The sequence below is a fragment of the Odontesthes bonariensis genome, chromosome 23 (assembly GCF_027942865.1).
Source record: "Odontesthes bonariensis isolate fOdoBon6 chromosome 23, fOdoBon6.hap1, whole genome shotgun sequence".
NCBI lineage: Eukaryota > Metazoa > Chordata > Actinopteri > Atheriniformes > Atherinopsidae > Odontesthes > Odontesthes bonariensis.
The window spans coordinates 15,437,749-15,454,229 of NC_134528.1; the positions used below are offsets into that span (position 1 = coordinate 15,437,749).

General features: G+C 42.2%; 1 protein-coding gene across 1 annotated transcript; it reads left to right on the forward strand.

The window, feature by feature from the left end:
• The first annotated feature begins 218 nt into the window (after positions 1-218).
• tdrd1 (tudor domain containing 1) lies at positions 219-14,012 on the forward strand. The gene is made up of 25 exons (XM_075458240.1): positions 219-378; positions 504-541; positions 662-722; positions 931-1,045; positions 1,561-1,615; positions 1,733-1,813; positions 1,900-2,079; positions 2,181-2,324; positions 2,549-2,714; positions 2,817-2,900; positions 3,846-4,022; positions 4,104-4,211; positions 4,532-4,702; positions 5,032-5,289; positions 6,064-6,195; positions 9,983-10,090; positions 10,279-10,446; positions 10,521-10,871; positions 10,960-11,076; positions 11,188-11,316; positions 12,237-12,404; positions 12,517-12,939; positions 13,186-13,251; positions 13,366-13,409; positions 13,581-14,012. The coding sequence occupies exons 1-25, from the start codon at positions 219-221 to the stop codon at positions 13,656-13,658; spliced, it is 3,582 nt and encodes a 1,193-aa protein (XP_075314355.1). The 3' UTR covers positions 13,659-14,012.
• Positions 14,013-16,481: the final 2,469 nt, after the last annotated feature.

Genomic DNA, 16,481 nt, shown 5'->3' on the forward strand with positions numbered 1-16,481 from the left:
TTTGTAGAAGGTTTGCTTTAGGGGAGCTTTTGGATCGAGTTGGTAAGAGCTTTTGGCAGATATCGTCAGAAAGTGTAATGTTAGCCGTTTCACTGTCAATTAGCTAGCTAAGAATGTTAAGCGTTGGGTTTTTTTTTAGCGAAAAAGTGGCATACATTTGCTGTTCGTTTCGTGTGTTTGTCTAATTCTTAATCCGATGTGTAGCGACAGCTGGCGACATGAACCACGCATTTTTTCAAAATATGGCTCAACCCAACCGGCCCTTGAGGAAACCTTCTTCGGGCCCCTGGGCTCTCTCCTCCGCATTACACTCTCCAAGATACCCCACCATGCCCGGTGCCTCACTTGTGCGCCCCGAGTCAGGAGCCGTTGGAGACGGTTAGTCAGTCGGGCTTGATGGCGCTCAGTTTGTTTCTTTTGTCAGTTGTACACAGCGAAAATGAACCAAATCACAATTAATGCAAGAGTCTCCTAAATTTGATTTAATTATTGTTATTTTGCAGGTCCCACAAGTTCACCAGCCATCAGGGATACATCTGCAGTATGTCCCAAATTCTCTGATGTTGTCTTTATCAGTCTGTTGTATCAATTTGAATTGAGCTCTTATCTCAATACCTTTTTTTTTTTTTTTTTTTTTTTTTTTTTTTTTTATACCCTCCAGTTGTTAGGATTGGTTCCCCCAGCACTTACAGTATACTTTTGCAACTACTGTGGTCAGCAAGGTCAGTCTCAACATCAGATTAATTCAGTGATTACACTTGGCCCTGTAGTGGCAACAGATGTAAATAATCATTGCGTAATTTGTGGTTTGATTGTTAATATTTGGTGCATATGTACCTGAAGGTAAGTGGCTTTGGTGCTGTGCACTGCTGTTTTTGATATTAGAATAAAAAATTTAGGGACACTCAATCTACTCGTGTCATTTGACAGGGAATTTTCGATGCAAGCGCTGCAAGAAGATACCTTACTGTTCCGTGGCGTGTCAGACAGAAGACTGGAAGGCACACAGACATATGTGCAAGGCTTTTGAACCCGAACCTATAAAGTAAGTGCAGTCAGGCGTAAAGTGCCATTGACTGGGTAGGCATCAATTAGATGCCAGAGGACCAAATAGGTGGAGTTTGCACATAATTTAATGGCTTCACAGCTGCTGCATATGTCAGATATCTGAGATCCAGTGGCATTTACAGCCTCCTCGATCATATGAGTGATACAAACACAGCGCAGAGTAAAGTTATTGACTCCATTGATTATGTTTTAATTTCAGGTAGCACATTAACTAGCTGGTGCCCTCTGGCACATGTATCCTGTTAATGTTCATTAAGCAGTACTGTTTGATCACTTTAACAGGTCACGGTTGTTTTAAAGTACTCTTCCTTACATTGACAATAGCATTGCCTTCCATATACGGGATGAACTTCTTACTTCTTCATGCTGCATGTCATCCCTTCCAGCTGACTCATGCACCTGCAATGTGCAATGGAGCGGACACATTGTCATTTCTATCAGTAAGATGCACTGTCTGAGGAATAATGTGCATTATTTTGTTTCAATCTAAAGAGAGAACCCAATGGAAACCATAGGGCTACCTAAATCCAGCCTGGCAGAGATGAAGGTAAATTTATTTATGTTCCAATGTTGGTAAAAGTTTCAAGTTCTTCATTTTGGTGATTTGATCTCCAATTGTGTGAAAGATAAATTAGCTTTGTTTTGTTATTTCTTTTCATTGAAGCCCACTGATTCCTCTGACCCTCAGAGGGTCTACATGAAGGACTTGCATTTTACTAAAATCATCAATGGGACAGATGTCCAGGTATGCTCTACTGAGTTGTAAATATTAATGTAGTCTGTGGTATTAGCTGCCTAAGTGCAATATCTGTTTATTACGTGTGTTTTCAGGCATCAGTTGTAGAGTTCTACAGCCCTGGCAGGTTTTTCCTCCTTGTTCAAAGCCCTGAGCTGCTGGAAAATCTACAGGTCATCAGCACAGAGCTTCAGAAAACTTACAGCAGCTCCTCAGTGATCCCTTATGTACCTTGTGTTGGGGAAGTTTGTGCCATTCAGTTTTCTTTTGATATGGTGAGCAGAAACACTCTGTAGCAGTTAGAAGAGATGCATATTTTGGAATATAGACAGATTAAGTTTTTGGCTTGTTCTCCTCCGCCTTCTCTAATGTGTAGAACTGGTACCGAGGCCTTGTCCAGACTTTGACTGCTGACCAGAAGATGGCTAATGTCCTTTACATTGACTTTGGCAATGAAGAAAACGTACCAGTGGACAAGATCAGACCCTTGGCTGCTCAAATCCAGCCATTTTACCCATGTGTGAGTGCTTATTTGTATCAGTAGTTGTATTGTTTTTTTTTTTTTTTTAAATGTATCCCATGTTACAGTGATGGATGTCAGTGTTTTCTCACTAATGAATCATACACTCAACTGTTGGAGTCAGAACTTTCCATAAAACTGTTATCTGCTGTCAAAAAAAAATCCGCCTGTTTGTAGTGTCTAATAGACTGCACTGTGATGGCACATGTCATTATTGCTTGCAGGCAATGGAGTGCCAGATTGCTGGCGTGGCCCCAGTGTCTGGCAATTGGTCAGAGAAGTGCTGTATTGCAGTTAGACTGCTGCTGGCTGGCAAGACTTTGACTGTTAAGCTGGTGGAAACACAGGAGATTAGTCGTGTTCATGCTGTGGATATCCTGCTTTCAGCTGGTGGGTTACATGGAGCTGAAAAGGCTTAAATATTAGGATACATATACTGAGCATTTGAAAAAGTTAAACCCTTAAATGCAACTCTCTCCCTGTGTCTTTTAGGAAAGCACCTGAGCACATTCCTTCTTGAGGAAGGCTATGCACTGAAAGAAACGGTCAACGCAGCACCAACTGAACAAGATATATGTAAGCTCATTTAAAATGCCGATGAGCATCTGCAGTACGAGACCTTAAAATTCTTATCTAAGGGAACAGGTTATTGAAAAGAGACCTATACTTTAACTTAATGATATCATTGGCGCATATTTGAATTGTGTTTTTATGTTTGCTTTTTACTCACTCCAAAGACTGATAAAGTCTCACACCGAAGGAATATTTCAGTGCTCCGATATTGATAAGTCTTTAAACTGGGTTGATTTATTGAGCTTATAACCAATGTGATGAGTGTTCAGTGAGGGTTTCAATTTTTTTGACATGGTGAAGGCAGATAACAAACATGTCTTCATGGGCATGATGGCAAAATGCATATTGCTCATCAAGTTTTAAGAATATTTTCTTAAAGCGGCAGTAGGCAACTTTTTTTTAGTCATATTAGCTTGAACTGTCATGGGATTCTGGAAGTAGAATATTAAATAGGCTGTTTAGGAAAAATAACGAAATCTGTAGCTCCCTCTGAAGCCTGTAATCATGCTTACAAAAACCGAGCGCTCCCGGCTGTTTTTAACCAATCAAGTTAGGGTGGAGGAATCCTACCTGTCAATCACAGCTTGTGCACACGCTGCTGAGCGTGAGTCTGCCCCAGCTTGTGTGCGCTCACACTGGTGTGAACTCACGTGCACAACCTCGTCCACAGAGGGGGAGGGGTTTGGGGGGCGATTCGGAGCTTGTTAGAGGTTGGGGGAGGGACCTGAAAGTTGTGTCAGTTCGAATTTTCCGACTTTAGACTCGCAATTTTGAAAACTTGCCTACTGCAGCTTTAATGATTTTTCACAGACGAATCACCCAGGCACAATATGCATTTCACCATTTCGTTGCTCGTCTTTTAATTACAGACTTGGTGTACAAAGGCCTTGATACCACATTTAGTGTATTGTACTGAAGGCATTAACGAGAAGGATTGATTCCTCTCAGGTGCCATGCTGAACGCATCCTTGGAAAACTTCAGGTGTCTTTCTGATGGAAAAGATGACAATTCCTGGGCTCAACCACCGGAGCCACTTGAACAAGCAGTAGGTGACCAGTTATCCGTTTTGGTCACCCTCTTCCAGTCACCCAACAATCTTATTGTGCAGAAAGTGGAAAATGCTGGTGAGTATGACCATGGTAATGCAACCTAAATCTTTTGATCCCAAAGTGCATCTTTATTTCGCCTGAAATGTTGGTTTGTAGGAATCGTCCAGGATTTGCAGTTGAAGCTGAGAGAACACTGCTCCCAGGTTGCAGCCCCACAGAACTTCAGACCAGCTCCTGGCACAGTCTGTTGTGCTCAATTCTCAGGTACAACACCTCTGTGCACCCTGGTCTTCGATATTACCACATACTTCAGTGACAGTTCACCATTGTTTCTAACAAAGTGAACACATGACCCTGTTTGCCAAAGTTTCAGTTGAGCAAAAACGTACATTTTTCACAAGAACAGTTTATTTTATGGTTTGATTTCAAAATGCTCCAAGTCTAAAGGATTTTTCAAAGGACCAGTTCACAGATAGCCTCCTGAAAATACAACCCATCCGCTAGCTTTTTTTGTCATCTGAAAATGTTCCTCTACATATTACAGCAGAAATATCACTTTTCTGTCCTCTTTGTATTTCTTTCAGAGGACAAGCAGTGGTACAGGGCCAAAGTTCTTGCTTATTCATCAGAGGAACGCGTTTGTGTTGGTTACGTTGATTTTGGCAATTCTGAGGATGTGGATTTGCGCCATCTGCGACCTATCAGCGATTCTCTACTGGCCCCTCCCATGCAGGCTTTACCCTGTAGTCTAGCTGGTAGTGTATCAGATGAGAAAAATATCAAAATGCCTTTTATTTAGTGTAGAAGTTTCAATGATTCATTTATTTTGTTTCTCATTTTTTACCATATTGGTAGTGTAAATGAGTATTTTAGAAGAAATTCTACTCGTTTACCGTAATGGTTAATAGTCAGCAATAGAATTATAAACTGCAAAAAGTTTGTAATAGTGACCTATTTGAATTAAAAAAAAAAAAAAAAAAAAAGTAATATTGTAATATTATTATGTATATATAATGTAATATCCCCCCCCCCCTCATTCTTTGCCAAACAAATTGTCTCATGCATTAACATCTGTTTTTGTCAGGGGTGCAGCCTGTTGGGGAGAGCTGGTCGGAGGAGTGCCTTTTGGCCCTGCAGCGACGGGTGTCCAACAGAATACTGCGCATTGACATTCAGGGAGCACACAAGGGCAAGGCCTTGGTGACGATGATTGATGAGGCCAGTGATCCTCAGGCCAATATGGCTGAGCTGCTGATCTCTGCAGGTTATGCTGCACCCGGTCCTGTTACTGCCAGTGCTGGCCAGCAGGCCAATGAGACAACTGCAACTGCAGAACCACATGGTGGGTTTCGCACAATAAGACTAGGGCTGGGCAACGATTAAAATTTATTATCTAATTAATCACATGATTTCCCTGATTAATCACGATTAATCGCATTTGTATGCAAAATTAAATCAAAAGTAGTGTGTAGCCTTTAGCATTTAGTTTTATTTTAAATGTACTGCCATATGAATGAAAGTGCCATAACATTTGTTGTGCAAACACACTTTTAATATCAGCATTTTTATGTAGAATCCTCCCCCCACTGTCTGTTTCGTTGAATGGCTTGCTGGGATCAGTTGTGTGTTTGGTTCTGTCGACTCCGCCGTGTAACAAATTTACCCTCCATGGTCCGAGTTCGTTCAGTGATGTAAAGTATTGTGCAAAATTCTTGAGCAACCCCTAATTTCTTTATGTTACCATAAATACTAGAAAGGGGTGTAGTGATTCATTGAAACATTTGCAAAAGGTAAATAGAAATGTAGCATTAAAGCCAAAACAGTTTTTTTACAGGTTAAACAAGTCAATATTTGGCATGATCGACACAATTCTCTTTAAAAAGACTTCTTTAAATGTATTTAATTGGTTTTCAGGAATAGTTCTTCAGGCTTCTTGAAGGACATTCAAAGCTCTTCTTTATATGTCGGCTGCCTTTTTGTTCTGTTCTCTGTCAAGATGATCCCACACTGCCTTAACAATGTTGAAAAAACTTGATTATTGAGTTTACAGTCTGATCATGATAATAATAACTGTATGACTCTTTGTGATTGTTCCATGTTAAAATGTGCCCCTTAGTGTCCCCTCCCGTGTGTGAACCTCTGGTCTGGTCCAGCACTGAGCTCCCCCATACTGGCCAGACAGTGGCGCTACTCGCCAGTGTCGTGGAGAGTCCTGGAAAGTTTCACTGCTGTATCAACAATCCTAAAGGTATTTCTTCTTCAGCCTAGACTGACACTATTTATTGGGGGCCTAGCAGCGAAGCTGCAAAGGCACCCATTGTGTTAGTAGCTTTTCCTATTATTATTATTATTATTATTATTGATCCGTATCCGCTGCAATTGAAGTCTATGGCAGCCCTATGAACGCTATGGTAAAAAGTTGTGAAATTTGGCACACGTATTCAGCACAGTGCCAAAGACAACCCCAAGAATTTTCATGCCCCAAGAGTGTACTCACTAGCGCAACCAACACATCAAAGTTCAAAGTGCATCCAAATGCATAACTTTAGACTCCGTGGTCCAAATTTCACAAATGAGGCATCATTTGAATCCTTAGATCAAGACGAGTCCAACGCACGTCATTTTCCATCTAATTAGATTTTCTGCCATTTTGAATTTTATCAAAAACCTTCAAAAAGCATTTCAGGTCACACAGATTGTCTGAGTTCCACGAGACTTGGCACATAGAATCTTCAGACCAAGCCACACAAAAGTTATCATGTGGAATTTTTAATTACCCTTCTACGGTGGCCGACACGTGCAAACGCCGAAACAAATCCAACAATAAAATGCTGCAAGAGAAAAATGCGGCAATAACAAAAATGACCGGAGCACACGCGCTGCAAACCCCAAAACACATGCAAGAGAGAAACGCTGCAAACTTCAAAACACATGAAAGAGAAAAACGCTGCAAACCCCAAAACACATGCAAGAGAGAAACGCTGCAAACTTCAAAACACATGCAAGAGAGAAACGCTGCAAACTTCAAAACACATGCAAGAGAAAAACGCGCTGCAAACTTCAAAACACAACGGAAGTTCGCCAGGCCACTAGGGGTCTCGACCTGTGGGATAGGGGATCGACTATGGGAGATCTACCATATTAATGAAAGAGAAGAAAGTCAAAAGGTAGTTGTCATTTATGTCTTTTTTAAACACTTTGCCGTAATCTTTTACCTTATTATAGCGACATAACTCCGCTGCTCTTCTATAATAAAGTAAAAGATTACGGCCTAGTGTTTAAAAAAGACAAATGACAACATACCTTTTGACTTTCTTCTCTTTCATTAATATGGTAGATCTCCCATAGTCGATCCCCTATCCCACAGGTCGAGACCCCTAGTGGCCTGGCGAACTTCCGTTGTGTTTTGAAGTTTGCAGCATTTCTCTCTTGCATGTGTTTTGATGTTTGCAGCGTGGTTTTTTTTTTTCTTTCTTGCATGTGTTTTGAAGTTTGCATCGTTTCTCTCTTGCATGTGTTTTGGGGTTTGCAGCGCGTGTGCTCCGGTCGTTTTTGTGATTGCCGCATTTTTCTCTTGCAGCGTTTTACTGTTTGATTTGCTTCGCCGTTTGCAGCGCGTTTGCACGTGTCGGCCACCGTAACCTTCCGTTTGCCCACACCAGCCAATCAAACTCGGTGGCAACGCCACCAAACAGGAAGTAAGGCCATATCTCAGCAACCGTTTGATCTTTTAACGTCAAACTTCTAACGCAGACTTATGACCATATCTATGAGAGGCCCAAGAAGTTGGGTGACATTTAGCCTTTAGGGGGCGCTATATGTAGCAAAAATGCATATTTGCTCATATCTTTGGACCCGTTCCAAATTTGACAAATGAGGTACCAATGGAATCCCTGGATGCAGACGAGGTCATAGCAGTCAATGATGTAATTTGCGCCATGTTGGATTTTCCGCCATTTTGAATTTGATCAAAAACCTTCAAAAAGCATTTGAGGTCACGCAGATTGTCCGAGTTCCACAAGACTTGACACATAGAATCTTCAGACCAAGCTGCACAAAAGTTATCATGTGGATTTTTTTAGCAGCCAATCAAACACTGCGCCGACACGCAAACAGGACATTAGGCCTTATCTCTGCGATGCTTTGATGTATCAATGCCAAACTTGGTGCATGGCCTCATGACGCCTTCCTGAGCAGCCGTAGCCTTGCCTATTTTGCTATGCTGCTAGGTAGTGCTGGGCGGTATGACCAAAAATACATATCACGGTATTTTTTCACAGTACCACGGTTTCACGGTATATCACAGTATTTTTTTTATTTAATGCATAATTAGGTGTTCACAGCATTTTCTACAGATTGAGAACAGAATTACTGCAGTAGATTTAACTTAGGATGGTCTATTTTACCGTCATAGAATAACGCCCCACAAAATTATGCTGTTTACAAAGAAGTGCTACTCATGATTCTAATGAAGTGAGGAATCGGAATGCAAACACAATTGCAGTCAAAATACAGAACTTTTACTGTGCAAATTTCAAACATCTTTTATGAAAATCAATACAAAAAAGTAGTGCAACTTGCAATAATTATATTAGCAAACGCGTCTTGAAGTGACATTTGGCTCGACTTTTCTTTTGCTTTCCCCGTGTTACCTGCTGATGTGGCGGGTGCTGACCTTAACTTCATGCATTCTTGATATTCTAAATCTAAGACATGCTTACGGCTAAGGTGATGGAGCAAATTGCTCGTGTTGCCACCTCCAGCGACAACGGTAGCCCGACAACACTTGCATAAAATGGTTGTTTGGTTTGTCGGATTTTTTTTAAACCAAAAAACTTCCACACTACAGACACGGCTCCTATTTTTGGCACAAGTTCTTCTGTGTCAGCATGTTCTACTAGTTCTGTAGCTTCGATTTCGGAACTTTCCATGTCTATCCTATCCACCTTCACCTTTTGCGTAACGCAAGTGCTTATTACTAGCCTGATTAACATCGACTTCGAGATTCTGGTCTGACCAAGACGATAACGAATACGATTCGAAATGGCCTGGTCAACCCGCCTCCCTCGGGTTGCTACTGGTTGAGGCCAGAAAAGGCTTGCTTAAGCCAATCACACCACTCTTTCCTCTGACGTATGTACCAGCGGGGCTAACTGGTAGATTAAACTCTTACCAAAGCCAATAGGGAGCAAGGCGAAAACGTCCTTCCTGTCAAGAAATGATTCAAGGGCTGTTCTTTGCTCGATTTTTAACGAGAATCTCCCGTCGAACACTTTCATTACAGCATCTACAGCAGTGTCAAAAGCTTGACGCTGCTCCATGTTGATATTGAATGAAGCGCTTCCGTGTACAATCCATGGGTTGAGTCGCAGTTCAACCACGTCACTACCTTGAACACGCCTCTACCCTGGGCCGTTGGCGCTGCTCAAAGTTGATTGCTTCCCGACAAAGTGGGTGGAGCTTCCCCTGCCAGGGGGAACTCGAATCAACCTGAACAAGCAATTTGCCTGAGGTAGTGCAGCAGAGCCAAAGGTGTTGCGTCACTGCGAGGGCGGAGCCTGGGTAGCTTATTACCACCTCGCACCCATAGACAGTGTTAAGAAGCGCAACACTGAAAAGGGTCCCGTCTCAAACAATGTTGCGTGACGCAGTGTTCCCCCCCCGTTGTGAAATCAAATACACCGGTATGGCGGTATATTAAAAATTCATATCATAACGAAATTATAAACCGGTATTCGGTGTGAACCGGTATACCGCCCAGCACTACTGCTAGGCCCCCACATCGCTGCTTGCAGCTATATTTTCTTTTCTTTTTTTGCAGAAGGTGCCTGGATTTGTTTGAAGAAATCTGCAACATTAAAATCGAGCAGACACGTTACAGCTTATCAGTGATGCCCTGTATTCTTTACCATGTAAACGACTGGACAAGTGTTGGCTGAGGTTTTGCAAATGTGTTACTAATGTAGTACATTTTTCTTGAGTGTCGTGTATATGTTTCTTTTGCCAACTAAACAATTTATTTGTGCGTTTGTCAGACCATCAGAGGCTGATTGAGCTGGGAGCTCAGTTAAAGCAACACTGTGAGGGCAATGCCCCACCTTTCACGCCCAAAGAGGGAGAGCCTTGCTGTGCCATGTTTCCTGGTGAGGCCTGGGATGATAGATGCTGTTTGGACTGATCATTTTTTTTTTAAAAGTTACAATACTATAGTTGTAAATCTCATCTGTAAAGACATTTTAATGCCATTTAAGTGTTTAGATGTAGTGAGGGTATTTAGAATGATCTTATTTTGAGTTATTTGGCTTTCCATAATGTGCTGTTCTTCCCCCAGGAGATGGATTATGGTATCGGGTTATGGTAAATAAACTCTCTGGAGACGAGGCATTCGTGAACTTTGTGGACTGTGGTTACAGCATGACAGTGGAACAAAGACGGCTTCGGTCCATTACACCCAAACTCCTCACACTCCCTTTTCAGGCAGTGTGCTGCTGGCTTACAGGTAAATAACTGTTAGTTTAATTACCAAAAGACTGTCTTAAAGCTATCTTGATGAAATTGTTTGTTTGTATGCAGGTGTGGAGCCAATTGGCTCCGAGTGGAGCAGTGAAGCCCTGCTGTGGTTCCAGACTCTGGTGGACGGCGAGCAGCTGTCTGCTCGTGTACTTGCCGTCACTGATCAGGGCTACGGCGTGGATCTGGAGAGCAGAGGACAGAACGTGGCAGCTGCCCTCATTTCTGAGCACCTTGCCAAAGCTTTTACAAAAATCACTAAAGAGATGCATGCTAAAACGGACTCCGTAACCAAAAAAGAAGAGGGCTTGAAGGAAAATGAGCAAAGCCAATTGCATGTTCAAGCCCTTAATCAAACGGAAGCCAGTTCCAGAAAGACAACGAGTGAAGGGCAGACTGCAGTTCCCTCAGAGGGTCAGCTAGAATGTTGTGTCCATGAGTTGAAGCACTGTGATTGGTAATTATCTGAGCTTAGTTTTGAAATATTGTCATCCGTTTTCAGCTGCATCTTTCCCAGTGGATTGGAAAACAGTGGAGCTGCCGCTCAACAAGACCTTTCAGCCTCACGTTGCAGCTGTTGTTAGTCCTTCCCTCTTCTACTTACTTGGTCTTACTCAGGGTGAGAGCACCACTCACTGTCTTTTATCTAATCTAAAAACTATAGATTTGTATATATGTATAAAAGGCAAAGTTTCTGGAAGGATTTTTGTGTTTTCTTTTCTGTCTGAAGTGGACCAGCAGAAGCTGCAGGAGGTGATGGCAGAGCTTGCTGCCTACTGCAGCAAATATCAAGGGTCTTTATCTGCAGGTGGAAAGTGTAGACCTGCTCCTGGGGCTGCCTGCTGTGCTCAGTTTTCTGGTGAGGAAAACACTTATTTGTTGTTACATTATGAGCGACCAGGTTCAAAGATGAATCCTTTTTCCTCTATCACATGATCGAATCTACACAGCTACGCAGCCATTACACTCCACAACTTCTTGTAGCCACAGAGGAGCAATATAAACGGTAACGGTAAAGATTGACTTCAAAGCTACCCTAACAATGGCCAAATATTTGAAAAACAATTTGATATTATTTGAATCAGGATTTGTTTTCACATCACTTCAGTTTGAGTTTGATAAAGTCATCAGGGGAAAAACCTCAAAGCGCAGGTAGGGCCATTCCTGCTCTTTAGTTAATGATTACAGAGAAATGATGCTGTGGAGACGGCCTGGCCGAGCCTTCGCTCATCTAGTCCACTGAGACACTCGCACCCACACAGTCTGTCGGTATACATCTTTCCCTCATACTCCCATCCAGTTTTAAATTTGCTCTCTGTGTGTCTCTCGAGACCCCCCCCCCCCCCCACAGCCATTGACACTGCAGACCTAAGCTGGTAATTCCATGTGTGGAGAGATAATTACACAGTGTGTGTGCGTGTGTAGGAGCTTCTTTAAACACAGTATACAAGTAGGAGACTATGGTCTGGCATACATTCCGCTGCCAGTTAACAACAGGGTCTGTTTTAATGGAGATTGCTGGATGTTGCAGCAGCTGCTGTAAAATCTTAATCTTTATTTCTCTAGGGCTCATTTTTGTTTGCAGGTCATTCATATTTTTGGCTTTGAAAACATTTCCACTAGTACTGCGTCAAACTGTTTTTTTTTATTTTGCAGTGTTTTGGTTTAGCTTACACAGCCTTTTATGAACAGAAATGGGGGGGGGGGAAAATGTGCTTGAGAGAGTCAAATTAGCACTGCAGTTGACCTTTAGTTCTGTTTACTTAATTTCTTTTTCAGCGGATAATAACTGGTACCGTGCAGTGGTCCTGGAAGTTGGTGAGAATGAGATGAGTGTAATCTATGCAGACTATGGCAACGGTGAGAAGGTACCATTCGCCCGAATCTTGCCCATCCCCACACACCTGCTGCAGTTTCCTTTTCTGATCACTCGCTGCACCCTCACCAGTAAGGCAATAGTTCTGTGGAATATTTCAAACCTCACCCCAAATGTTTAGATTCTTTGGGCTCTAGCATAGCATTTCACTCTGTAAGTCCATCTAATTTCCTGTGTTAATAGGTAATGAGCACTTCCCTGCAGAATGGCCAGAGGAGGTGCAGCGGATGTTTCAGACGGAGCTGGTGAATGGGGTCCTTGCCACCGTTCAGTCCTTTGATGGCTCTGCTAATGTGCTCTCCCTCGCGCTGCCCAGTGAGAGGGGCGGGAAGCACCTCAGTGCCATGATCCTAGACATATGTCATACCCACACACAGTGCCAACCCTGCCCAGAGACCACCCAGAGGAGAGACGGACCTGGCAGCAACACATCCATGAGCACTACCACTGAACCTGAGCTCTCCAAGCCCAAGTCACTACCTGAATCCCAAAGTGAATTGGAAAATGAGGCTAGGACGGTTACTAGCACAGGACCAACCAGAACCACAGAACCAGCAGCCCTCAGCTTTCAGCAGAAGGAATATATTTTGGCAGCAACAGCCAATGGTTGGTCAAGTTAGAAATTCTGTGTCGGTATGGGGTTAATTAGGTCATTTTTATGAAGTCTTTTTGATTAATAACTAAAGCACAATTGGGAAGCAACAACCCAGTAGTTAGTGATGTTTTTATAGTAAGCATCTTATCACTTTTCAAAGTCACTAAAACTAAGGGTGGCATGTCTTACTGATGAGCAGGGGGAGGCTCTCCTGATCCCACACGGAGCTTTAATCAGAGGTTTGTTTTGTTTTTCAGAAGATCCAGTGAAGAAGATTATTGACCAAATGGAGCCCCCTTGCCAAAAAAATTCAATTGATAGTGGTACGTATGCCTTGAAAAGACACCCTGAGCGACCTCTGCCTGAACATGCTCTTCAGGTTTTGATGTACATGGATTAGTGGTTTGATGTTCATTGAGCTCTCCTTTTGTATGCAGATCCTCAGACCTCTGGCTGCTGCTGTCTGAGCCTTATGAAAAAGGTCAGAGCTGCCTTTTGAACTACTGAAATGAATGCTTTTAATTATAGTGTTTTTAGTCTGTAGAAATGTGTTATGTAATACAAATTAAATCTTTCTTGTGATTTAAATTTTTTTTTTTTCTTCTGACAATTGAAAATGATTATCTTTGTTTGATCTGCTTGCCGTTGACAGATGGACACTATGGAAAAAATGAATCGGCTGCAACTTGCTATCCTCGAGCAGTTGAGTGGAGTAAAAAAAGAGGCCTGAACATACCGTACACAACTTCATTTCTCACCTTAATAGTTTTGGGGTTTTTTCCAGTTTCCTTTCTAATTTATCTTTCATGGCTTTTATGTTTTTAACCTGTGGTTACATTCCAGTTTGTTATACATTTTAATGTTTCTGGTTGCACCTGACAGGTTTCCTGTAAAAGCCACAGCAGCAAAGGCATGTTCAGTCTCGGTTGTTAAAAAAGTCTCCTGCAAGTGTGTGTGTGGTGGCACAAGCTGAGAGTCCATCTGTTCCTTTGTTCACTCTTCATCACCTGCTCAGGTGGGATGCCCTGCCTGATTGATTTATGTTTGACATCTGTTTGAGTTTTACATTAAAGTTCGATATGAAGTTGATGGCGTTTTATTTTTGTTTAGTCTACTCTTTAGTTTCTCCACAGCAGTGTAAAACACTTTTACATTCAACTTTAGTGGTGTGGATTCATTTCTCGAAAAGACCGTGTGGGTATCGCTCCATAGCTGCTCGTACGGGATAGGAGGACAAATTAAAGCCCGTCACGCAGGTACATCAGAGGTGGGTATTAGGAGTGGGTGGGGTCGCTGCTCCTTCTGTTAGAAGCAAAGAGCCTCGTTAGATCGGAGCAGTGCGGAAACAAAGTGCCGTGGAGGGACACAGAGAGGACTACTTTGCGGGAAAACAGCCCCAGAAAACAAGAAGGAACCTTGTACGGTAAGGATGCGTTTTTACCCGTCAAAAAGGCAATTTTTGGGAGTGCGTTTGATTTGATCACCAGGTGGTCGCGGATCGACCGCTGCCGAAGGAAATGTCATTGGATGCACAAAGCGATCATTTTCATCAACCTGATCCAGAAAACACCGAAACGATTAAGAAAAAAAAACTTAAACATTTGAAATACGTAGCTGCAATTAAAAGAAGAAACGTTTTTTTTTGTTTGTTTTTTTTTATCTTAATACAAGAGGCATGAAGTCGATACTGAAATACAATTTGGGATTCATATAAACGAGTAAAATCTGGAAAAAAAAAAAAGGCGGCATAATCAGACATTGAGAATATCACATTTCTAAATTCTTCTGTTGTACTTTAAGGTGACGAACTACAACTTGTTAAGAAACTCTGGTCAACTGCGGTTATTGTTGCAGGTCAGGGTCGCAACCCCATCCCACATTTGCCTTGACCCCTGACACGTGACCAGATGTTGACGGACCCTCTAACTAGATGAGCTCGGTGGTAAATTGACATCAAAGAAGTCACTGGAGTCAAAAGTGGACCAGTACGCGCTGCCCACGTTTGACTTTTGACCGTTTTTTACTTGAAGAATGCGTTTTCAAAAGCATCACGGGTGGAAGATGCAAATCTAAAATCCTCTGTAGCCTATTGATAACTGACTCAATGTTTGGGGAGAAAATGTGAATCATGGCTTTATCTAATGTGCAGATTGGTTTTAAAGATTTTATTAAAAATTGCAGTTGACCTGTAGCCTACCTTTACCTTACCATAATACATTTGCAACAGTGTCCGCATACATGTCAACCAGATTTCCCTTTTTCAGGAGAATCACTGACTTTTGTCTTCTGTCTGCACGTCCACATCATAGACCAAAGTTCTAACATTCTCATTTGTGACACTGGTTTTAAATCGGTGATGAGCCAGCACTTAGAATGAATGAATACAGTTTTACTACTGTACATGAGAATCTTTTTAAAAAAAAAAATTATTTGGGGAAAGTTGGCGGAATTTTATGTTTTTAGGCTTCGGTTATCCTCCTTTTGTGTTATTTCCAGCTTGCTCTTGTAACGCATTTCAATGCTAAAGAGCACACTGAAGTTTCCACATTTGTCTGTTAGTTTTAAAAGCAGTTCAGATGAGTTGCCTTGAAATATTTTAAACTGTTAAGATGTAAAACGTACAGGTTAGCAGTTCTCTTGATTTTCCTTTCTAATTATACTGTAGTGTACATGGTGGAGGCACTTTCCAACCTAAAAGCGAATGAAAAACAAAGGCACATAGATATGAGCCTTGCTGTCTTTCTTTCATTTTTTCTTTTTTTCACAGTGGTAGGTAGATCTGTGGATATAGTTTTTTTTTTTTTTTTTTTTTTCTTCTAAATTCAGTTCATATCTTGTGAGCTCATTGGCCTCCCTGTGTTAGTCACAGCCTGATGTGCAGGTTTGTTCATTACAGACAGAGTAGGGAAACAGAGTGATGGAGGGTGGAGAGATCCGCAGGAATGCCTGTGAAGAGGCAGCCAATTTCTAAGACAGGTGTGTGCACTACATGTGTGTGTATTTTAAATGTTTGCATGCTTGGCTGCTTCCTATTGGGAGCGTGCATGCCCGAAGCTATACCCCTGTGACTAATGAAATCTCTTTGTCGGGGAGACGTAGCAGCGACTGCACAAAAAGAGCATCGGTGGCTTACGATGATGCTTATCGGCACGGGTCCTCTCAGCCAGCCACCGTCATGTCAGCTCTGCAGACCCCTATTGCAGCCACACAGACTCTTAAAGCGAGCCTCCATCCTGCACACAATTCTATCTCTGTCTCAGAAATGCACACCGCTTTACATATGCAGAAGGTCTCTGGCGCTTTTGCCTACCTCAGTGCACACAGTTGAGCGACAGGCAGGATATTATAGCCAAGCTTATCGGCGGCCAGAGCTAATCAGACCTTATCTGGTGCCCCTCAACATTTTATGTGTAGGCAACAATGACCACACAGAAAACAGAGCTGACATATCATGGGTGGGATTGGATGGAATGGTTATGGGGTCAGATTAAATACTCAGATGACATTAGGTCAGTCTGCAATCAAATACAATTCAACATACAAATATTGCATT